The sequence below is a fragment of the Bubalus bubalis genome, chromosome 24 (genome assembly GCF_019923935.1).
Source record: "Bubalus bubalis isolate 160015118507 breed Murrah chromosome 24, NDDB_SH_1, whole genome shotgun sequence".
NCBI lineage: Eukaryota > Metazoa > Chordata > Mammalia > Artiodactyla > Bovidae > Bubalus > Bubalus bubalis.
Genome location: NC_059180.1, coordinates 16,459,846 through 16,484,345, shown reverse-complemented (window position 1 = coordinate 16,484,345; position 24,500 = coordinate 16,459,846). Strand labels below are relative to the sequence as shown.

Sequence of the window (24,500 nt, the reverse complement as noted above, 5' to 3'; positions counted from 1 at the left end):
CAGAGCCCAGCATATTGTACAGCCCATGTTGTCAAACACAACTTCTTGACACATTTTGTTGATCCAAACAGTGTTTTTCTCCTGTTTGTTGCCAATGCTAAACAAACATGCAGTGTCACATACAAATATTGATTTGGGGGTCCTCTTGAAAAATGCTGTGACAAGCCGAGAGCAGAGCTGGAGCATGACGACCTCCTTTAGATGAGCTGCCGTCATCTAGCTGGCCCCAGGCCCCACCTGGCCTGTTCACTCATTTACATGACCTGCTGGGCCCTCTTGTAGCATCTAGCTTTGCAGGCCTAACGTAGAGGCCAGAAAATGTTTGCTCAGCAGGTGACCTTTGTCTCTGTATATCTGTGCACTCAGGTCTTCCCTGCCGCCCGCGTGGCCAAGTTAGAACAACCACAGAGCAGCGGCTCTCCAAGGTCTTTTAGGCCGAGAGATGAAGTGAGCCTGAATTCCTCCATTAGCCAGAAGCATCTCCACCCTGGTCTCACTTTACACTCTGGGCCCCATCTTACGCCCCTTCCTCTCTTCTAGAAGGATTCAGCCAGCAAAATCCTGTTTTAACTGTCCCACATGCCCCAAGAGCAAAAGTCCCAGGTTCTAGACCAAGGTCTTGCTGAGGCCTTGTAGGGGAGGACTGCACTCCGGGCCTCAGTTTCCCCATGTGTCAGGGAGGAATTGGACTAGAAGTTCTGTCAGCTGTAATCTTCCTCCTTGTTCTAACACTCTAGGACTGAATCCAAAGTGCTCTAAGTTTTGGTCAGGCAGGAGAGGTCCGGGAGGGGGTGGGGGTGGGTCTCAAAGTCATGCCAAAGTCATGCAAAAATATTAACCTACCCTAAACATTGAGGAAACCAACGAGTGATACTAAGTAGCTGCAAGGGTGTGCCATCTTCCTGGATGAAGGTCAACAGCATCCTGAGGCCAAAGGAATCAGCGGAGCTCTGTAGTTGAGCTCTGGACTTCTGGGGTTTGAATCGCCGCTGTGTGACCTCGGGCAAGTCACTTAACCTCTCTGAGCTTCATTTTACTTATGTGGAAAACAAGGATACTACCTACCTCAGGGTCAGCAGGGGGATTAAGTGAGCTAAAGCATGAAAAGGGCCTTGGACAGGATCTGCCAGGTGGCATTACCACCAAGGTTACTCATCCACTTGCCAGTGCTCTTTCCAATAGGAACCAGTCGTGCTCAGAAACTATTCTTGATTTTCCTGTTGGGGAAGCCAGAGGGCTTTTGGTACTCGCCTCAGGAAAGGGGAAGTGGGTGTTTGAGCAGTTCTGTGTGGTGCTTAATGACATGCCCCTGCTACGGGTAGAGGTAGGGTGAGAGTCAAGTGTGAGGGGTGGAATCTATGTTAGCTGTAGCTGAGGTCCTCTTCCTGACCAGAGCTGCTTTCCAGGTGAGGTACTTGCCAGGCTTGTGTCCCCAGACTTCCTGTCCAGGCAGATGGGCCTCTGGCCAGAGCCAGACCAGCATCTCCAACAGATGTGTTCTGCTCCAGGCTTCCCCCTCCCTCCCCAACTTCCTTCGTCCCCCTTCCGGTCTCAGAAAGCTGTGGCATAAAGCCTGGTGGGGCCCTAAGAGCACCTCTCCTCTCCTGTCCTTCTTCTCCCCATCCTCCCCTCCCCCACCACCATATAGCTTGGCCACAGCCTGAGAGGGGACAGGTCTAGACTCCCAGCTCGGCCCCCATTCGGGGAGCCATGTAATATCAGGGTTCAGGGAAGCATTTTCTAGTGTCAAGTGTCCCATGCCGGTCTCTGGACATCCCCTCTCCCATAGAAGGGAGAAACAGCACCTCATTAACCCAGTGTGAGGATTTGAGCCCAGCCCGGTGAACTCCCAAAGGTTCGTGTGAAACTAACATCAGACCTGCCTCCACCCCTCTCCGGCTGTGTGACCTTGGATGAGGCAGTTTCCTCCATCCTCAGTTTCTTCTGATGAAGAATGGGAATAGTACCAGCTCCTTCCTAGTGTGGGGAGCACTTTTAGTGGTGCCTGCTACTTAAGTGTTTGCTTATGACTTCTGCCACCAGCTGCAGGGTCCGCGATGAGTAGGTCCAGCCACTGTGACTCCCTTCCTTGTGGCCTTAGCCAGTCCTGGGAGAGGCAGAGAATGTTCCAGCTGCCTCTGCATGTTTTGATGACCCTGAGGGACAGGGATGGGGACTGGATAGTGGACACGATAGAGCCTCCTCCTGGTCAGGCCCTGTAGAGGCTGTACCCATCCCCACCCCAGGATAGCTCCTCATCTTATGGGCCCGCAACGTAGCAAGAAGGCGTCTTTTTCTCTCGAACTGGGGGCCCACAGTCCTAAGGCAGATCAGATCATCCCACCCTGAGAGCTCAGGTACCTGCCAGCCCAGATCCTACGTGTCTCCAGGAAGTGCAGGGGGACCCGCAGTTAACAGGGGTTAGTGGCCAAAAGCACAGCTTCTCGACCCGCTGTGTGACCCTGGGCAAGGTGCTTAGCCTCTCTGTGCCTCAGATCCCTCAGCTACAAAAAAAGGGGATGAGACTAGTCCCTGACTTGTAGCGTCATAGTGAAGATTCGGTGATGAAGGTGTGTAAAGTGCTGTGAATGGCACCAAGTACCCTCTATGCTTTGCTGTTAATATCGGCCCTCTGAAGCCCTGAGTAGAAAGGGAATGTTAGCCCCATTTTACAGGTGGAAAAAAAAAGGTGGGGATTGGGGTAAAGGTCTTTACTCAAGCGTCCATATCTAGAATTCAGAGAGGATTCTATCCATCCTTCCATTATTCACACACAGCCCACAGGGCGTGGCCAGACAGAAGGAACTGGCAGAAACTAACTTGGGCTCTGGCCGTGTTCCTGGACACACTGCCCTCACACCTCACCTGGGGCCACAGCAGCTGAGAGCTGCAGCACCGAGGAATCTTCGAAGGAGGCCTGAAAGGCTCCCCACTCCTTCCTCTCTCGGCCCCTCCAAGGACAGTGGTGGGATGCTGCTGGCCTGAAAGGGTCTCTGAGTGCAGCAGGGTCAGGTTCCTGCTGTCTCTTGGCCTTTTGGGGCCTGGCACATGGGCTGGCTTCAGGAAAGTTTTGCTCAGGTCCAGAGACTGGCATGCATCTTACTTGGAGTGAAAGGCAGGTCCTCACTGCGGCCTCTGAGGCCCTGTCCACTGCCCCCCACCCCTTACCTCTACCCTCCCCCCTGGCCCTTGTCCCTTGCCCCCTGCTTCAAGCCCTGCCGGCCTCCTCACGGTTCCCTGAACACACCAAGCACAGCACGTGCCTCTGCCAGGAGGACTCTTCCCCTACAAGATCCACAGTCTCCACAGGACTTGCCTGGGTGTCCAGTGGCTAAGATTCCAAGCTTCCAGTGCAGGGGGCCCGGGTTCGATCCCTGGTCAGGGAACTAGATCCCGCAGGCTGCAGCTAAAGACCCCATGTGCTACAACTAAGACCCAGTGCAGCCAAATAAATAAATATTAGAAAGAAAAAAGACTCCCAGGCCCACAGTTCTCCACGTGCTTACAACCTTCTCAGTAGGGCCTTTCCTGACCCCCTCGTCCCCTGTCCTACAGTTCCATTCCCCACCCCCAGCATTTCCTTGCCTCTCCCTGCTTTGTTTTTTCATTTAGAACATTGCACTATCTGACTTCCATCTCTTACTTAACCTTTATCATTGTCTGTCCCCAAATGAGAATGTAAGGTCCTTGAAGACAGGGCTGTTCGTTTGGTTCATGAATGTATTCCAGCTCCAAGCATATAGTAGGTGCTCAGCAAACATCTACTGAATGTTCTGGAGCCAGGCAGAGCTCTGTAAGCCATGCCCTAACTGTGTGCCACTGGACACGTCACTTAGTTGCCCCTTCTCTGAGTCTCAAGTCTCCTGCGCAGTGAGGGATATAATGGGAACAGCAAGAGCAGCTTCTCCTAAAATGGTTGTGAAGTATGAATGAGTCAATATGTCTAAAGTACTTTAGGTGGTTCATAAATGTCAGCTATTATTAATAACACTTTAACCCAGACCACTATTAACCCTATTTCCTGACAAGGAAATGGAAGCTCAGAGAAAGCAAGTGACTTACACAAGTGACTTCATGGCAGGATGTGGTGGTGACCTGGTTCCACCCAGGGGGGACCGAATCTGGGCTCCAGGTTCCCAAGCTAGGCTGCATCTCCCCTTCCATCCCTCGCTAGGGGTCAGGGCAGGGGGGCGCAGAGAGGGTGGGGGAAGGGCTCAGCTCTTCAGGGAGCCTCTTGCTGACCCACCCAGGGACCACCCCCTTCCACTGGTGGCCGATCAGCCAAGGACCCTGAGGGCCAGGCTGCCCGTGTCACCCAGCAACAAGGCTCATGCCTCCTCCCGCACCCATAGGGGCTGCCACAGGTAGGTTGGGAACAAGGAGGTCCAGGGCTCCCACCTCCCCTCAGGGCCTGGCTAGAGCACCTATCCCAGCTCTGGGCACCAGCTGCAGGCAGGCGTAGCACAGACTATTAATAACCACCAAGGCTGTGTCCTGGGGAAGGGGCAGACCGCGCCAGCTGGGCGGGAGGCTGAGGCAGAGGCTGGAGCCAGAAGCAGAACCTGGCAGCACAGGGAACCCCAGGCCGCCCCTGGTGGGGAGGGCAGTGGGAAGCGGTTGTTGGCAGCTTCTGCTGCTTGATCTCGGGTCAGTCTCAGCTCTCCCTCTCAGTCTCCTCACCTGGGAAATGTGGGGATGGGCTACGTGATCTCCAAGGTCCCTCCTGGCTCAGGCAGGTCTGGGGGGTGAGATTTAGTACAGCCAGCATGGCCCCCATGTCCAGCCTAGAAAACCAAGACACTCAAGATGGTACAGCACCTTCAGGGTCCAGGATGGAACCAAGGTCTCAGTCCCCTCTGTGCAGCAAATTCTTACCAAGCATCTACTCTGTGCCAAGCACTGTAGGAAGTGCCCCTTTAATTCTCACAGAAGCCCATCATGTTAAATGGGCATTCTCATCCCATTTTACTGGTGGACAAACTGAGGCTTAGTTAGGCTTAGGCAGGGGATACAGCCAGAATATGCACCATGAGGGGAAGATGAAAAGATCTGAGAATATTGTCCTTTTCCTCTAGAGCCAGAACAGAATGTTTGGTGGAGTCTATTTGTGTCAAAGGACCAAGGAGAGGGAGAGGACTTCCCTGGCTTCTCTTACGGGCTTCTCGGGGCCCTGACGTCGTATGCAGAAGTGTGTAGGTGGTGGCTGGGGACATTTTTCAGGGTAAAGAGAACTGAGACTTTGGTGACCCATGAAGGAACATGAAATAGCTCATTTCATAGATTGGAAACTCGTGCAGAGCAGGGTCTGGGGGCGGGGCTGCACAAGGTTCCCTGGGCATGAGCAGCAAAGGCTGGAGCTTTCCCAGGCAATTCACACTTCTCTTTTTGGGGTGGGAGGGCCCAGCTCTGGACCGCCCCCCCCCTACCTCACTTGCAGTGGATGGGAGAGCCCACGTGTGAACTGATCTCTGCCCTGGGGTAAAAACCAGGAGGGTCAGGGATACCCTTCTGAGAAGGTGTTAAGTGGCAGAGAACCAGACTGGGGCACTGGCTGTGGGGGTGTAGGGGGGAGGGCTCCCCTCGGGGGTGAGTGTCAGGGGGTTCCCAGCTCCCCCCGCTTCCTGAGCCTGGGCCAGCTCCATGTGGTGATTCAGGGCAACCAAGCTAGGCCACTCTTCCTCCCAGGCCCCTCTCTGAGGACACCCACCCCAGGGTGCTGAGCCTGGATGAGTGGCCCCCATCTCCCCTCACACTCTCCCTTGGGATTGTCTGCCCCCCTAACCATGCCTGGTTCCTTATATCCCCCTAGATCCAACAGGACTGTACCCAGTGAAAATTTAATTCTCACCCTGCCCCTGGTCATTCAGTTCCCACTTCTTTCCCCAGACATTCATTCATTCATTCACCAATATTTATTAAGTTTTCTACTATGTGCCAAGCACTGTGCCAGCTGGGGGTACAGCGAACGAGACCAGCCTGACAGAGTCCCTGCCCTCCTGATGCTTGCATTCTCGTGGGGAAGAGAGACATCCACAATAGACGTTATGTTAGACAGGGCTACGCTCTGCTGGGGGGGGAGTAAAACAGGAAAAGGGGAGTGCGGTAGGATAGCGCTAGTTGAGAAGGTGCTGTTGGAACAGAACTTGGAGGAAATGAGCCATGTGGATATCGGGGCAGAGGGAACAGCTCCTGGGTGGGGAGCCGGCGTGTTCAGGGAACAGCAGGGAGACCAGTGTGTCTGGAGCAGCAGGAGGGATGAGACAGGTCAGAGGGGTAAATCAAGGGCTGTTGTAAGGACTTGGACTGAGATGGGAGCCCCTGGAGGGTGATGAGCTGGGGAGTAGTGTGATCTGATTGGGGTTTGATGGGCTCCCTGGCTGCTGTGTCAAGGAGAGGTTGAGGGGGGTAGGGAGCAGTAGCTGAGCCCTGATGACCGCTCAGAACAGTGGGAGTGAGTGCTGAGGATGGTCAAGCACCTTCATTGGTGTCTGGTTGCATCCAGAGTTACTTTATGCAAATGCAAGCAAACAAGAAACTCATTCCTGTTTCCCCCCTCACTTCAAAATAACGTACTAAACAAAGTGCCGTGGCGGCCCAGAGAGAGCCAGGAAGCTGGAGGCAGCTGCTGTGCCCCACAGCCCTCTCCTGATGACTGGGGGCCAGTGGCACAGCCCCCGGGGACATCAGGCTCTGTATAGAAATCCCGGATGCACTCATCCTTTAACCTGGCAACGCACTTCGATCCTACAGACACACCTGCACACTGCCACAGGACTTATGTACAAGGCTGCTCATTGTTCATGGCAGCAAAAGGTTGAATGTACACAGTCAGCCTCTATCAGTTGGTTAAATAAATGGCAGTGTCTATATCCATGGGCTTCCCAGGTGAATCAATGGTAAAAAAAAATCCACCTGCAATGCAGGAGATGTAGGTTTGATCCCTGGGTCAGGGAGATCCCCTGGAGAAGGAAATGACTACCCACTTCAATATTCTTGCCTAGGAAATCTTGTGGACGAGGAGCCTGGGGGGCTACAGTCAATGGGGTCGCATTAGATTGGACAGGACTTAGCAACTAAACAACAACAACCTAAATCCAGACATACCTTTTCATGCCCTGGGGGCCTTGGTCTGTCAGCAGTTCCTCTGTCCGGCAGTCCAGCCTCCTTGGACCTCCCCTAGCCTTGCATTTAATGCCAGCCAGCCCGGGTGCTGTCCACACCTGTGGTGCTGAAGCTAATGGAGCTGGAGGGAGGTCTGGGCTGCAAACCAGAGACCAAAGATAGGAAAAGGGAGACAGAGCAGGAAGCATTCAAGGTTCAATTCCCAGCTCTGCCTCTTACCAGCTAGGTGACCTTGGGCAAATTGCTTAACCCCTGTGAGCCTCAGGATCCTTATTTGTAAAATGGGGTTGCTGTGAAGATTGAATGGCAGCAGCAATGTAAAGTATTGGCAATTGAGAATATAAATAGTCATTTTGACTATTAATGTATCATTTTAGAGACTGTAATGCATAGTGGAGAAGCATTTGGACACTGCAGTGATAATGCCTACATTGGAATCCTGGCCCCGCCACTTACAGGATGGATGGTCTTGATCAAGTGACATGACTTGCTCTATGCCTCAGTTTCCTTGTCTGGAAACTGGAGTGAATAGTAGATTAGATGAGTTCATTTACATGAGGGACTTGGCACACGACAGGGGTTCCTTAAGTGTTAGTTGTTGCTGTCAACTTCCCGTCCATTGTATTCAGCATTCTGATCGCGAATACACCCCAGCCTCTCTGTTCACAGTGACCGGTGTCACTCACCGCCACTACCATCTCTGCTGTGTTTGGGGCTGGGAGCTGTTATAGGGAGATAGCACCTTGTCCTGCAGACGCCCTGGCTTCTAGTCCAGCTCTGCCACTGACTCTGTGTGATTTTTGAGCAAATTGTTGTTCCCTTCTGGCCATCCGTCTCTGCACCTGTAAAACGGGGCTAATGATATCTCATGCAGACCCTTGGGAAAATAGCTATGTGCCTGCAGGGTCACATTCAGGAAAGCAAAGATATAAAAAGTTACAGCTTCCCAAACACGTAAAGAATTATTCACCCGGCATTTGTCACACCCTGGCTAAGAGCTAGGAATAGCAAGATGATTAAGGCATGGGGCTTGCTTTCAAGGAGCTCTTGGGTTTCTTGCTAGATTGTCAATCCTCTTCAAGGCCCATTCGGGTGTCACCTCCTCCAGGAAGGCACCCTGATCCCCACTGCCAGTGTCCTTCTTAGAAATGGCAGAGCACTGATCATGGCCTTCCTGGCCTCATGATTATCTGAGTCCTTCTTTGGTTTGCCTCCTTGATTTGTAGGCTGATACCCTCTATCTAATCTACACACCCAGTGCCAATACCCAGCACAGTTCCTAGGCTTGAATAGATATGCTTGTCTGGAGGCTTTAGGCTGTAAGCTACATAAATTCAACTCAAATTGGCTTAAGCCAAAAGGAAATGTATTGATTCAGGAAACAAACTTTCAGGAGTATGACTGACTTTAGGCATATCTGGAGCCAGATGCTCAGTCATCAGAAATCTCTCCATCTTTCAGCGCTGCTTATCTCTGTTGCTTCTTTCTCGGGCTACCCTCATGCTGACCAAGCCCAGCAGCTCCAGGCCTGTGTTCTCCAGCTTTGTAGGCCAGGGGTCAGAGGTATCTCTTTTCTTCTAACTTAAGCAAGAGTCCTAAAGTGAGATCTCAGTGGGTCACCTTGGATCACATGTTCATCTTAGAACCAGCCAGAGTGACCTCGCAGATGGGATGCATCCCCTGGGTGACTGGCCCTGGATCAGGTCTGCGCTGAGAGTCAGGGTGGGGACAGCCCTACTTAACCAGTGGACTGAAGGAGGGAACCATTCCCCAGAGAAAGGGAAAGTGATGCTGAACAGGAGGCAACACTATAGGCCAATACAAGAAACCAAGGCAAGGATCAGGTCAACTCTGGCCTTGAGACAATTTATCTGACCCCACAGGTGGGGAGGTCTAGAGGGGAGAAACATGGAGACAGGCTAGGGGAGAATGTGGGATGCAGAGAGCTGGCTCAGCCACACAGGCTGAAGGAATGAAGTGACAACCTCTCGCTTGTGTTATTGTTGTTTAGACACTAAGCCTGGGCTGTAGCCTGCCAGACTCCTCTTTCTATGGGGTCTTCCAGGCAAGAATACTGGAGTGGGTTGCCATTTTCTTCCCCAGGGGACCTTCCCAACCCAGGGATCAAACCCGTGTCACCTGCATTGGCAGGCAGGTTCTTTACCACTGAGCCACCAGGGAAGCCCAGCCTCTCATTTGACACAGAAGCAAAGTGAAGCAGGTGAGAGAGGCCAGCTTCCATCCCTATTCATTACCTGAAATTCCACATTGTGGCTGCTTTTTCATGGGAACTTTTAATGATACTGCAGATGCAGAGAGGGGACCCCTCCCCCAAGGCACAATCACTGTTTGATGGCATCCTTCCAGGCCAGGGCTTTGTAAGGACACCCTTGGGGTTTGCCTGTGCAAAGGGCAGAGCATGGGTCCAGAGACCTGAGGGAAGGGGCCCCGGCATGGGGACTGAGAATCTTAGAATCCCAGAGTGACAGTAAGAGAGGGCTGGCTGACTCGGTCCAATCTCACCCCCCACCGATTCCCCCCAACAGATGGGCTTCCAGTATCTGCTTCTCTGCTCCCAGCGACGAAGAACGCACTTCCTCCCTGCTGTGAGACTGTGAGACTGTGAGAACTGTCTCGTTTTTGAGTTGCTGTCTGCCTACAGGAGCCTCGCAGGACACAGCGCATGAGAGCATGCAATCTAAAACCTCATAGCCTGAGTTCAAATCCCACTCTGCTGTTTATTAGCTCTGGGGCAAGTTACTCAAGCCATCTGTGCCTCAGTATCCCTTTCTGTAAAATGGGGAGAAGAATAGTAGCGCCCACCTCCCAGACTTGTTGGGATTAAATGATTTAATCCACTGTTTGCATACCAGCTGGCATACAGTCAACACTTGGTAAATATTTGCCGGGGTGATTATTCTCCCACAAGACAGGAGAAGAGCAGATTCCCTTACCTTCATAGACTGGTCACCCTCCACCTAACTCAGTAACTGAATTCTTGTCACTTGGTTGCCAGTGTTACCATCATCCGGGTTCACTTCTCTGGCCACATCCCAGGAGTCCAAACACTGAGGTTCGAATCTCAGCTCTTTTGCTTACCTGCAGCATAACCCTTGAATCAGGGTGATGTCGGCTGCTCTAACAACTAAATCTCACATATGTCAGCAGCCTAACAGGACAGCATTTTACTTCCAGCTCACAAAGTACCACAGTGGGTAAGACTGGTCAGCAGCAGGCCTCTGACACCTGGGGACCCAGGTTCCTCCCATCTTTAGTTCCACCACCATCTTTTAGAGTCTTAGGGTTCTCTGCATCAAGCCACAGAAGAAGAGAGACACCTTAGCCAATCTTAAAAGCCCCAGCCTAGAGGTGACACCTCGTTTCTGTTCACATGCCACTGGGGAAAACCCGCCACAGGTGTCCACACCTGGATGCAAGGGAGGGGAGGGATGTGGTTCCCTGTTGACCAACACCCCGCAGAACAGCTGTGTGTCACAGAGGAGGGAACACAAAGCTCTGACAGGCGGTTGTCCATCTTTGTCATAACCACAAGAAGTCATCAACCTCTTGGGCCTCTACTCTTCATCCGTGAGGCAGATCACTTGATGGAGACAGTGGTTGCACAGCTCTGTACATTTACTGAAATCACTGGATTGCACACTTGCTATGGGGGAGTTTTGTGATATGCCGATCGTTGTCGTTGTTCAGTCACTAAGTCATGTCTGACTCTCTGCGACCCCATGGACTATAGCCTACCACGCTTCTCTGTCCGTGGGATTCCCCAGGCAAGGATCCTGGTGTGGGTTGCCATTTCCTTCTCCAGGGGATCTTCCCAACCCAGGGATCAAACCCGTGACTCCTGCATTGGCAGGTGGATTATTTACTGCTGAGCCACCAGGGAAGCCTAGATATACCAGATACACCTCAGTTAAGCAGATTTTTAAAAATAGGAGGCATCTTGCCCCCTTCTGAGGGCGCTTATGAGGACTCAGTGAGGGAAATTTTGCCAGTCTGGCACCGTGTGTGTGTGTGTGTGTGTGTGTGTGTGTGTGTACGCGTGCCTGTGTGTGTGTGCATGCACGCGTGGTAGGGAAGGAGGTCCCAATGTAGACCTGATTTGGGTTACACATTCGCTGTTGTTTTCACAAAGGTGGGACCCAGCTCGAGCCACCTGCCAACAGGAAGTGGTAGGTGGTTCGGTCTTGCTTAGGAAACTCTCCCCCACCACCATGGCCCTCCCAGCCTGTGGTGGAAGACCCAGCCCACGGGGCCGGAGCCTTTGTGGTCAGGGCCACAACCGCTGCCCTGAAGACTGGGCGAGGCCCTCTTGCCTTCACCACAGACAGGGAATTGAGGGCCTCCCTTGGGGTCAGTGAGGACACACACTGGAGGTGGTGGTCACATGGGGTCCCCAAGGGCAGCACAGCCCTCGCGTGTGCACAGATGCAGTACCAACTACACAGGGTGAACGGAGGCCAGCCAGGGCCTCCACGCCGGGTGCTGGGAAGTTCACAGCCACCAAGTTCTTAGCTGCTCCTCCAAGTGGAGGAAGTGATGATGCTGAAGGTGAAATACCTTAAGGTCAAGTTCCCCATGATACCAGACATCTGTGCCCTCAACCACCCAGTGAGGCTGAAGGGTCTGGCTTCATTCTTTGGGCTCAAGTCTCCACCTGAAGAAAGGAGCTGGTATACCTCGGCTTCCCAGGTGGCTCAGCAGTAAAGAACCCACCTGCCAATGCAGGAGATGCATGGTTCAAACCCCTGAGTCGGGAAGATCCCCTGGAGAAGGGAACGGTAACCCACTCCAGTATTCTTGCCTGGGAAACCCCATGGACAGAGGAGCCTGGAGGGCCACAGTCCAAGGGGTTGCAAGGAGTTGGACATGACTTAGCGACTGAGCGTGCACGCACACCTGCCACAGGGACTGTTGTGAGAACTAAGTGAGTTAATATCTGGACCAGTGCCTGGCCCCCAGTTGACTCGCCACAGGAGCTCCAGGAGGGCATGTGCATCCGTGGCTGAGGCTGTGCCCCCTTCTGGGCCTCCATTTCCCCGCTCGGATACTGAGGGATCTGCAGGTGATGTTGCCACATTCTGTCTTGGGAAAAAAAAATAGAGGTGGTTAAAAGCACCAACTTTGGAGCCAGTGCCAGCGCCAGCGAGATGACATTGGGCGAGTTATACAGTCTCTGTGCCTCGAGCTCATCACCCCTAAAATGCGGATACTAATAATCCCTCCCTTGAAGATTTCCCTGGTGGTCCAGAGACTAAAACGTCATGCTTCCACTGCAGAATGCATGGGTTCAATCCCTGGTCAAGGAACTAAGATCCCACAAGCTGTGCAGTGCAGCCAAAAATGATAACGGTAGTAGTAACAATAATAATGATAATACCAGCTACCTCATGGACTTGTGCGCTTCGCAGGTGGTGCTAGTGGTAAAGAACCCGCCTGCCAGTGCAGGAGACATAAGAGACACAGGTTCAGTCCCTGTGTCAAGAAGATCCCCTGGAAGAGGAAATACCAACCCATTCCAGTATTCTTGCCTGGAAAATCCCATGGACAAAGGAGCCTGGCAGGCTACAGTCCACAGGGTCGCAAAGAGTCAGACACAACTGGAGGGACTCAGCATGCATGCACGCCTGGAATTGTGAAAACGAGAGATGAGGTCAGCCTCCAAACAGGGCTTGACGTGCAGTGAGTACATTTAAGCGTCTGCCGTCACCCCTGTTACAACTGTTATTTTCTTCATCTTACGGATGAGGAAGCTGAGGCCCAGAGAGGGGTTGTGACTTACTCAAGGTCACCCAGCTAGAAAGTGGCACACCTTAGGATCAAGGCCAAACCTGCTGAGCCCCAAGGCCCGTGCTGTTTCCATCGTTTCCCCACTGCGCCTCTGAAGTCACGTGCGTAGTAACTGGGTCAGAGGCAGCGTACCTGGGGGATGACGCGGCAGCGTCAATCAGGGACGGGTGCAGGTCAATCCCTTGTCTCCTGCTGACACCTTGCAGAGAACGGGCCTGGAGGAAGAGGGGGGTTGAAGAAGTGAGTGGGGGGAAGAAATGGAGGTCCCACAACCTGGACCCTCAGAACCAAGGGAAGGGACCATGGAGAGTTGGATTTGATGTAGCACTAGCCCCCAGGGTAGTCTTGGCCTGTTGATGGGGACTGACAGGATAAAGCTGAGACACCCAAGATACTCAACAGGGGCTGGAAGAGAGAGGCATACAGACCCTGCCTGAACCCTGGGGCCCCTCAGAGACAGGAATTGACACCTGGGGCAGCAGGGAAGGCTTCCTGGAGGAGTGGGACCTGAGGATGAGATAAGGGGAGGGCAGGCCAGCAGGAATGGCGGAGGGCGCTGGAGAGGCAAATTCAAGCTGATGAGCAGCATTGCTGGGCAGTGGTCAGAGCCTGGGCTGAGCCTGGGGATGAGGAAGCCCGTGTGCCCCCCACCCAGCCCGCGGACCCTGCCCAGGGCAACCCTTGAGGCCAAAGCGGCAGAGAGAAGCAGGCACCCCACAGTCCCTGGGGGAGGGAAGAAGGGCTTCTAGCAACTTGCAGCTGCCAGTCAAGCTCCCAGGGGATGCAGAAAACAGCCCCAAAGGGACCTGACAGGACCAAAGCCCGAAGTGGGAGCATCGCCCCATGTGTGCACACAGGGGCCTGCACACACAAGGCAGCCCTTGGGGAGTCCACACAAATATCAGGAGAAGTAGGTCAGCAGAGCAGCCCAGGGCCTCTTGATGGGCAGGGGGAAGAGCCCCAGGTGAAGAGGATGAGTACTCAACAGCACCCGGTGGGGCAGGGGGGAGCCCCACTCACTCCACAGAAACACCCTTACCTCCCCCCTCCCCAGGCTTCGTTAGAGCCCATGACCTGGCTGTTCCCTCTTGGAGTCCTCTCCACCCAGGCAGTGGGTGGACATGTGACGGGGATCCGGAGAGCTGACCCTTCTAGCCCGGAGACTGTCATGGGGATGTGTCACCCTACTTTAGCCCTGCAGCGGGGAGAAGCCCAGTGCTGTCCTGCCCTGAGCAGGCACTGCATAGACTCAGTGGCCATGCCAGGCAGGGCTGGGTTCGACACACTGTCGCTGGTGGAGGAAGCAGGGCTGGGGGTCCTAGGTTCTCGCTGGAGACGCTCCGAGGGGAGGGCACCGTATGGGACTTCATGAATGGAGGGGAGGGGCCTTTGTGGGGGAGCAGGATACCGAGGAAGAAGCTGGGGGCGGGAGCCAGAGGAGGGGAGAATGGCTCCCTGCACCGCCCTCCCCGGCCCCTCCACCGTCCCCCGCCCCCCCGCCCCGCAGCCAGCCAGGAGGACGTGCAGATGGAGCTCCGTTTGGGGCTGGGTGGGAGGCAGGAAGTTCCCTCCTGATGTTCCTCTTCTCCGCGTGAAGTGGGAGGCTGGGTCGTGCCGAGGGGGAAGGGGAAAGCAGAGGAGGAGAAGAGGGTTTGGGCCTGGAAGGGGAGCGGCCGGGCCAGGGTAGAGACACCAGGCTCCCGGGCTGGGCTCACTCCAGCCCAGCTCAGCGGGCGAGCATCATCGGAATGAAAACCCAACCACACCTGCCTCTTGGGGGTCGCTTACTGTGCACCAGGGACCAACCACTTCCTGTCCTGTAACCCTCAGGGAAAATATACTATTGTATTCTTTTTGTAAGATGGGGAAACCGAGGCACAAAGACAGGAAGTAACTTGCACAAGGACATCCAGCTAGCAAGTCATCGAGCCCGGCTTCCAACCGGGCAGTCTGGCTCCAAGTCTGTGCCTTCACTCTGAACCGCGAGGGCAGGGGTGGGGGCTGAGGGGCGGGCTGTGGGTGCCGAGAGCGCTGGTGGTCCACCTGTGACAGGAGGGAGAAGGGAGTGAGGGCGGAGGAGCTGCACCCGGGACGGCTGCTGAGGCTCAGCCCAAAGGGGGTTCATCGGCCGCCGCCTTCACTGATGCACAGGCAGACACGGACACTTGGACACTTGCTCCCAGATGCTCAGCGCCCTGGTCTAAGCCTCCCCCCAATAGACAGATGAGAAATGCAAGCCCCAGATAAGCCTTTATTGTCACCCCTCCCCGAACGCTCCCCACTGCAGCTCTCTGCGCCCCCAGCCCCATCCGGAGGCAAACTCAGTACCCCCGGAGGGGTGGGTGTGTCCAGGAAGCCCCCTCCCCCAGCCTGTGTGAACACAGAAGGGGACCAGCGGTGAATGTGGAGGACGGCCGTGGTAGAACAGGCATCCCGTCCTTGTGTCCGGGGAGCCTGGGCGGGGACCTGGGAGCTACAGCCGCAGCTGTGTACTCGAGCTGGGCTGTGTGTGGTCGTCTGAGGTCGGGGGATGGATTTTAAGGCCGTGTGGGGATGTGGCCGGCCTGCGCCGCCCTGCCAGGGTTTTGTCTGAGACTCCTGCCCCCTGTTATGGCTTCCCTGGTGGCTCAGTCGGTGAAGAATCTGCCGGCAATACAGGACACCTGGGTTCCATCCCTGGGTCGGGAAGATCCCCTGGAGGAGGAAATGGCTACCCAGCCCAGTATTCTTGCCTGCGAAACCCCACGGACAGCGGAGCCTGGCGTGCTACAGTCCGTGGGGTCGCAAAGAGCCCAAACGACTGAGCGACTGAACAACCTCCCCTCACATCCCACCTGCCCCTCCCCAGCCTTATTTTCTCTATAGCCCGTGTCACCTTTTATCACAATATATAATTTGTGGGCTCACTGTGTACTGTCCATTTCCCCACCTTGAACGTAAGTCGTGTGTGTTCAGGGCTGTGTCCCCAGGGCTCCAAACAGCACCTGGCAAACAGCAGGTGCTGATCAATACTTGTGATTGGGAGCACCCATGTGAACTCAGTATGTGGCATGTCTGTGTGTGACATAAACACATGTGCCTTGCCTGACACTGTGTCTGGATGATAGCATGAGACACCCAAGGAGGGAGCGGTGGGACAATGGCCATCTCTCTGGGGAACGCTGGCTCAGGCCTGACCCTGAAGCTTCAGGGAAAGGATGGGGGACTTCCCAGATGATTCTTCTTTACCACTGAACCAGGTGACTCAGTGGTAAAGAACCCACCTACCAAAGCTGGAGACGTAAGAGATGCAGATTTGAACCCTGGGTCAGGAAGATCCCCTGGCAGAGGCCATGGCAACCCCCTCTAGTATTCTTGCCTGGAGAATCCCATGGACAGAGAAGCCTGGTGGGCTACAAGTCCGTGGGGTCTCAAAGAGTTTGGACACGCCTTAGCAACTAAACAACCAACCATTCGCAGCAAAGATGCTTCTCGCCCCCTGGTGGTCATCTTAGGCATGGCATCGGGCCCAGCCCCAGAGATCCTGGGCCCTGGACGGGGAGGAGGTGGGGAGTGGAGGGGTCTGATGTCACACTCCATCCCTCTCCCCACCCCCACACCAGGGAGAAGATGAGTGTGGGCTGCCCAGAGCCCGAGCCGCCCCACTCCCTGCCCTGCTGCGGGCCAGGGACCGCCCCCGGGCTGGGTGCCGGCGTGCCCCTTCTCACCGAAGACATGCAGGCGCTGACCCTCCGCACGGTGGCCGCGAGCGACGTCACCAAGCACTACGAACTCGTCCGGGAGCTGGGCAAGGGCACCTATGGGAAGGTCGACCTGGTGGCCTACAAGGGCACGGGTGAGTGTCTGCAGGGCGGCCCGCTGTAAGACAGGAGCTGCGACCTGGCGGGGGCTCTCTGTGGCGGCCAGGAGGCCAGCGGGGAAGGAGAGTCTGTGCTACCTGTGGAGAGAGTGTGGCATGAAGCAGGCAGGGAAGGAGGGGACAAGGGAGGAATCTCTGGGTAGAGTGGGCTGCTCTGGGGCCATCCACAGTGCCCTGAGGACAGCCAAAGAGGGCGAGATGGTGGGATGGATTTGCCGACTCAATGGACATGAGTGTGAGCAAACTCTGGGAGACAGTGAGGGACAGGGAAGCCTGGCATGCTGCAGTCCGTGGGATCGCCAAGAGTCAGACACGACTGAGCAATTGAACAAAAGTGCCCTCAGGACAGTCAAGGAGATGCGCCTGGGGACATGTGGAATCAGGGGAAAGGTCAGGGCTGGCAGTGGTGTTTGGGGGATGACCAGCACATATGTGATAGCTGCCCCCAGGAGGGTGGACCAAGCTGAACTGGGGTCCTCGCGAACAGAGCACCATGCTTAACAGCAGGTGGGAGAGGGCCCTGTGAGGTCCACGTGGCAGCTCCATTCCTCAGATCCTGAGGACACTGAGACCCAGAAAGATGCAGTCACTCAGCCCAGGTCATGCAGCTACAGAAAGTGTGAGCTAGGATGCGCCCCCATTCTTCAGCTCCAGGGCCTTCTCGCTTAACCGCTGAACATGATGCCTTCCCCACAGTGTAAGCTCACTGCAGTGCCCATCAGCCAGCCAGGGATGGGGGCTGCATAGCTGCCCACAGCTGCATTCAGAGGGGACCGGGCCAGAAGGAGGAGCCTTGGACATGGGGTCACCTGAGCTTTGCTGCTTGCTGTGTGACCTGGGGCAAGTGACTTAACCTCTCTGTGCCTAGGTTTCCTCCTTTGTAAAATAGAGGAGTATTGATGCCCAGTTGATAGGGTCTTTATAAAAAGTGAGTTGTGACTGAAGTGCAGAAGGCAAGACCCACAATGTGTAAGCGCTCTGTGAACACACACGTGTCACACAGCTCTGTACCCAGGTGGGTACAGATGGCTGCTCAAGCTCAGAGTTGGGGACACGTGCCTTGCAGGCCCTCACCTCTGTGTGTCTAGTGCCTTCTTATTCATCCGCTTAACAAACGTTTTCGGAGCACCTGCTGGCACCAGGCTCTTCTGTGAGCGCTGGAGATACAACAGCAAACAAGACACAGGTTCCTGGGACTTCCCTGGTGGTGCAGTGGTTGGGACTTCAGCTCCCAGTGCAGGGGAGTGCCGGTTCCATCCCTGGTCAGGGAACTGGGATGGCACATGCCTCACAGCCAAGGAGCAGGAGCAAATTCATGAAAGACTTGAAAAAATGGTCCACAACAAAAAAAATCTTAAAAAAAAGTTTCCTGTGCTCAAGGGCCTTCTGACCGGGGCCAGACAGACACGGTACATAAGTACACAGTATATCAGGAGGAAAATGAGAGGGTGGAGGAAGCAGCAGGCGTGCCTCATGGAGGGCTGCAGGCGGGGCAGAGAGGACCCAGCTGACCCCTGACTTGCTGCATGGCCTTCCCCTCTCTGGGCCTCAGTTTCCTACCTGTGAGACGACAGCCCACCCACTGGGGCTCCCGTCGAGTCGTGCGCTGTGGCCCGGACAGGCTGCACAGACAGGCCCGGCTGTGTGAGGCGCAGGGGCGCAGGGAGAGGGGTCCTCACCGCTCTCACTGTTGCCCCACTAGGCACGAAGATGGCGCTGAAGTTTGTGAACAAGAGCAAAACCAAGTTGAAGAACTTCCTGCGGGAGGTGAGCATTACCAACAGCCTCTCCTCCAGCCCCTTCATCATCAAGGTCTTCGATGTCGTGTTTGAGACTGAAGACTGCTATGTCTTCGCCCAGGAGTACGCGCCCGCCGGGGACCTATTCGACATTATTCCTCCTCAGGTACTTGGGTGGTGGCTGAGGGAGGGGAGAGGCTCTTCTGGGTCCCCGAGTGTGAGAGCTGAGGAGGAGTCAGGCCCCTTGCTTAAATCATTTATTAGGCGCCTACTGTATATCAGCCATTGTTTGGAGGGCTGCGGATACACAGTGAACAAAAGGTCTTGCTATGGGCCTAGTGGGGGAAACAGACACTCCACAGTTAGCCAGATGAGGCACTAAGATGATGGAGAAGGGAATGGCAACCCACTCCAGTATTCTTGCCTGGAAAATCCCAGGGACAGAGGAGCCTGGCCTGCTACAGTTCACAGGTTCGCAAAGAGTCAGACACGACTGAAGTGACTTAGGCACCGCACTGCAATGAGGACCAGCCGGTGGGCGGGATGAAGTCCAGCAGCCCCCTCCTCCGCTGCTGCATAGGAACAGGTGGGGACCCAAGAGGGGAAGTGGCAGGACCACCAGCCTTCCCAGAGGAGGTGCACGGGATGGGGAGACTGCCCCCGGGGATTCCCGGCACCTGGCTTTGCAGTTGGCCAGGATGAAACACTGCCCTGCCGCTCACTGGATAAGTGACAAGGCCTCTCAGAGCCGCCGATTAAGGGAGATTGGGTATACAGCAGACCATGCGGGATAGGGTCCTTATTAGCCCAGTACTTGGCCCAAAGCAGGCGCTCCGTACAGGTACTGGGGGAAAAGATGGGGAAGGTTCGAGGGGTGTATGAAAACCCGGGGGCCAGGGAGGGAGCCGAGGATGCCCTAGTAGGATAAGGAAGGGCGGCTGGCCCCGGATCTGCCCAGGAAAAGGACCCCGCAAGGCGTTAGAGGGACAGGGCGGGGCCGGGGATGGGAGGGGCGGGGTGGAATGGGAAGGAGAGGGCGGGGCGGGGAGTGGGCGGGGATGGGAAGGAGGGGGCGGTTGGGGGGCGGGGATGGGAAGGAGGGGGCGGTTGGGGGGCGGGGATGGGAAGGAGGGGGCGGGGTGGTACGTGCCCTCGCCCCTGAGCCGCCCTCCCGCCCTCTCCGGCCGCAGGTGGGGCTCCCCGAGGACACCGTGAAGCGCTGCGTGCAGCAGCTGGGCCTGGCGCTGGACTTCATGCACGGTCGGCAGCTGGTGCACCGCGACATCAAGCCGGAGAACGTGCTGCTGTTCGACCGCGAGTGCCGGCGCGTGAAGCTGGCCGACTTCGGCATGACGCGCCGCGTGGGCTGCCGCGTGAAGCGGGTGAGCGGCACGATCCCATACACAGCGCCCGAGGTGTGCCAGGCGGGCCGCGCCGACGGCTTCGCGGTGGACACTGGCGTGGATGTGTGGGCCTTCGGCGTGCTCATCTTCTGCGTGCTCACCGGCAACTTCCCGTGGGAGGCGGCGTCGGGCGCCGACGCCTTTTTCGAGGAGTTCGTGCGCTGGCAGCGGGGCCGCCTGCCGGGGCTGCCGTCGCAGTGGCGCCGCTTCACCGAGCCAGCGCTGCGCATGTTCCAGCGGCTCCTGGCGCTGGAGCCCGAGCGCCGCGGGCCGGCCAAGGAGGTCTTCCGCTTCCTCAAGCACGAGCTCACGTCCGAGCTGCGGCGCCGGCCCTCGCACCGCGCACGCAAGCCCGCCGGGGACCGCCCGCCGGCCGCCGGGCCGCTGCGCCTCGAGGCGCCCGGGCCGCTCAAGCGGACGGTGCTGACCGAGAGCGGCAGCGGCTCCCGGCCCGCGCCTCCCGCCGTCGGGCCCGGACCTGTGCCGGTCCCCGTCCCCGTGCCCGTGCCGGTCCCTGTACCCGAGCCCGGCCTGGCCCCCCCGGGGCCTCCCGGCAGGACCGACGGCCGCCCGGACAAGAGCAAAGGGCAGGTGGTGCTGGCCACGGCCATCGAGATCTGCGTCTGAGCCGCCCCCGCCGCCCTCGGGGCCCGGGCGCCGAGCAGCAGCCAGGCGGGGCGCAGGAGCCGCCCTGGCCGAAGCGGCCAGCCCCCCGCGGCGGCAGGAGGGAGTAGTGGTAGGCGAGGCAGGCGCCCGGCCCGGCAGCGGGCCGGTGAGATGCCACCAAAGGAGCCCAGCCCCACAGACCCGAGGATTCAGAGGCCCCCCCACCCCCCACCCCCGACACCAGGAGCAAGGGAGCTTGCCGGCAGACTCCCCCACACCTCCCTGAACCCTGGGACCCTGAACTAGTGGCTCCGGGCCCTTTGCACCCCCCTGGCAGATCATCCAGCAGCCCCACCCCTTATCCTGCCCCCCTCCCCACCTTCCCGCCCTGGGAACGAAAAGGAACTCAAGTGTTGGGGCCGAGAAAGGGCTTAGGGCGTCTAGGCACTGGCTGGGAGGAGGGCGGTGAGCCGAGGGCAGGGGTGTTACTCATCGAGACCGGCCCCTTTCCTGGGAGGGTTAGAGGGGAGGGACCACGCCCCCTGCAAAAATGTAGCAAACTTCTGGATGTCACAGCAGTGTGTGTGTGTAAACAGGCCCCAAGAATCCAGTGATTCTCCCACCACCCATTCCTCCCCACGAACCCCTCCCCCCCCCCCCCCCGCCCCATGAGGACACAGAGCCCAAAAGAAGGGCGGCAGGCCAAGACCACACACAACCAGAGAGGCCGCAGCTCTCCCCCTCAGCCCACAGGGATTTCAGGACAACTGGTCTCCGTGGCCAGGGGCCTCATGCCCCTGCATCACTAGGCCCGGGGAATGCGTTCAGAGCCCGGGCGCGCCCCAGCTTGGCCTGCCCACCGGCACCTTCCCCAGGCCAGGGAAACCTTGCTCAGATCTTCTCAATCCTCGCTGCCCCAGCCCAGACTAAGTGGCCTGGACTTTGAGCAGGCGGCGAGGTTACTTGTGCCAGGAATTTCTCCCAGAATTCTGCTGGAGTCCAACATCTGAGCCTGGGGCTGACTCCATCCCCACGTCTCCCAAGTTTCTGGTACTGGGGTGTGGGTGTGAGAATAAGGGGCCCTGGAAATGGGAGGGGGTGAGCGTGTGAACAGGTACTTGTGGCAGTGTGAGCACATGCAGAAGGCACCTGTGTGCGTGTAGCCTCGTGTGTACAGTGGCTGCGTCCAGACACCCCAGTCACTCCGCCCCAGGATTCTCAGCGGGCAGCTGCCAGAGGGCGCCCAGGCCCCCGGCTCAGCACACCCCTCAGGGAGCCTGGCAAGGAGGCACCTGCAGGCCAGAGGAACCCAGACACAAAGCCCACCCTCACGACTCCTGCCCTGTCCGTAGAGGCCTGGGACCCCGCAATAACCTCATCCTGGGAGAGGCTGCTCCCTCTGCCTGGCGGTGCCCCGCCTGCTGTCCCGGGCCACACCTTCCAGGGTCCCTTCTGGGGTTCTCGGCCACTTGAGGGGGCTCCCTAGTGGGCCAGGCTGACCAGAGGGGACCCTCTGGCCAGGAGCCCCCACTTCTCCATTCACCCTCATTCCCACCACGCAAAAGGGCTATAGGTCCCCCCGCCCTGCCCGGGTCCAGTTTACAGAGTGCGGTTGCCCCAGGGCCTGGTCCCCCTCCCTCCTCAGTGTGCCCGCCCATCTAGAGACCCACCTCCCCGGCGGGCATGGGGGCCCAACACATGCCAGGTAAGTAGCAAACCCCCCCCCCCCCCCACCAAGGGCCAAGCCTTGGAGCAGGGCCCGCCTCCCCATCACTGCCCCCTCCGCTCAGCCCACCTGGAGCCCATCTGGGCACCTCTCCCAGCCGCGACTTCTCCTTTTGCCTTAGGCCTCTCGACATCCCGTCTCTCCTGCAATAACACGGAAGCGAGATTCCAAGTAGACGCCCCTCGCGTGTGCCCTCTTTCTCTCTCTGTTAAGATCCTGTTTGAGAGTCTCTCCCTTGTCGTAGTACCTAGGATGTTAGAGTTGGGAAGGGACCGTAGTTCTGTAGCCCAGCCCCTGTTGTCAGAGGCACAGAGGGGGGCAGCGGCAGCCGACAGCGAAGCAGGACTGGAACCGGTTCTGCGCCCGCCCTCCCCATCGGGGCCTTGCTGCCGCCGCCGCCATCACCTCTGCTGGGGGTGCTGGGACCCTTTGCCCCTTAGGAGAGGTGTTGGTCACAGATGTTTACCTCAGTTTATGTCACTGTCAAAGAACAAGTAAATAGCAAAAAAAAGAATCACACCGTAGACCTGAAGACTTAGGAAAAAAAAAACCCTCGCGATTCTTCTGTGCAGGTGTTTGTGTGTGCGCACACGCGCGTGTGTCTCTGTCCCACCCTGGGCTGGCCGGGTCATCCCCGACCTCTGTCCCAGCCCCACGCCCCCTACACTGCCCCCTGTCCTTCGGTGCTTCCCAGAGGCCCCTCGGAGCTGGCCTGTGGGGTGTGGCAAGCCCCTGGGCAGGAGGCAGGGCCACAGGTTAGCTAAGCGTCTGCCACCAGGCCAGCTGAGCAGAGCCCTAAGGCTGCCAATGCTCCCCAGGCCCACGCTGTGGCCGGTGGGACCATCCTGGTGGCTGGTGTCAGCATTCCAGCCTGACTCGGGGCCTGGGTGGGATCCCAGCCCCGCAGCCCCAGACCCTCATGTTGCCACCGTCCTCCACCGTGTGTTTGTAAATACTCTGGCATCCTTTGGCCCTGAGAAGGTTTTTAAATGTGTTATTTACTTCTCTAATCATGACAATTGCTATAAAATAAACAAAAGTTTAGAAAAATTAGCACTGGGTGTCTTGTCTTGTCTCAGGGCCTAGAGAGGGAGGTACACACAGTTAACTGGAAACTGAAGACAACACATTGTTTAAGGTGAGGTCTGCAGAGTCCAAAGGCAGCTACCCCAGGCCTCCTGTGACCTCTTGTGTGAGCTAGAGGAGGCCCCAGCCAGGGATGATGGAGCATGAAAGGAACAAGGACCCGGGTTTTGTGGGGGAGAACTAGGGAGCTTTCCCTGAACTGGACTCCAACTTCAGCGTGGAGCCCTTCAGACTGGGCAGGAAATAGCGGCCAAAAAGCCCAGAGGAACAGAGTAGGCGATTCATCCAGCCACCCAGCAGCAAATGTTTACCGTGTGCGTTCTGTGCACCTGGCTTCCTAGCGGGGCCTGGGGATGTGCCAGTAAACAGGACAGATGGGGCCCCGTCCTCGGGCAGCCAGTGATCTAATGATGTAGCAGACATCACCCACGTGGAAGGCTGGGGGGCGGCGAAATTACGTAACCAGGAAGCCGGGAAGCCGGTCAAGTTCGGAGGCGGCAGGAACTCCCCAAAGACGGAGACCAGAGGCTTTGGGAGTTGTCTGGGTGGCGGGCACAGCGGGTGCAAAAAAGCTGATTGGATGAGGCTGCAGACTCGAGGCAGCAGGCAAATGGACGTTCTAACGCAGGGGAGTCAGGCGGGCGATGAGGAGTTTCATGATTCAACATTCATTCAGCAAATATTTATTAATTACATACTCGTGACAGCAGAACAGTTCTGTTGGCTCTGCCTTCAGCCACAGCTCTACCCAGAATCTGAGTGCGTGCACTGCCAGCAGGGAAGTTGGCACCCCTCGTTTGCCTGGTGCCCCTCACTTACTCCCAGCTTCCTCTCCTGAGCCTCTTTAGGGTCTTATCAGGACAGCAGCCAGAGTGAGTCTGCGCATAGGTGACACCTGTCATCCTGTTGGAAAGCCTACAAAAGCTCCCTGCATGCATGCTAAGTCGCTTCAGTCATGTCCAACTCTTCACAACTCTATGAACAGCAGCCCACCAGACTCCTCTGTCCATGGGATTCTCCAGGCAAGAGTACTGGAGTGGGTTGTTGTGCCCTTCTCCAGAGGATCTTCCTGACTCAGGGATCGAACCTGTGTCTCCTGCATCTCCTGCATTAGCAGGGGATTCTTTACCATCAGCACCACCTGGGAAGCCCCA

General features: G+C 56.8%; 1 protein-coding gene across 2 annotated transcripts in view; it reads left to right on the top strand.

Annotated features, from left to right (window-relative positions):
• Positions 1–23,313, top strand: part of SBK1 (SH3 domain binding kinase 1) — a 43,785-nt gene extending 20,472 nt beyond the window's left edge. For both annotated transcript variants that reach the window (XM_025274673.3, XM_025274670.3), the window contains exons 2-4: positions 16,530–16,762; positions 18,489–18,691; positions 19,716–23,313. In XM_025274673.3, the coding sequence (XP_025130458.1) occupies positions 16,537–16,762; positions 18,489–18,691; positions 19,716–20,555 (1,269 nt within the window). In that variant the 5' untranslated portion in view covers positions 16,530–16,536 and the 3' untranslated portion in view covers positions 20,556–23,313. The remainder of the gene's footprint in view (positions 1–16,529; positions 16,763–18,488; positions 18,692–19,715) is intronic.
• The last annotated feature ends 1,187 nt before the right edge of the window (positions 23,314–24,500 follow it).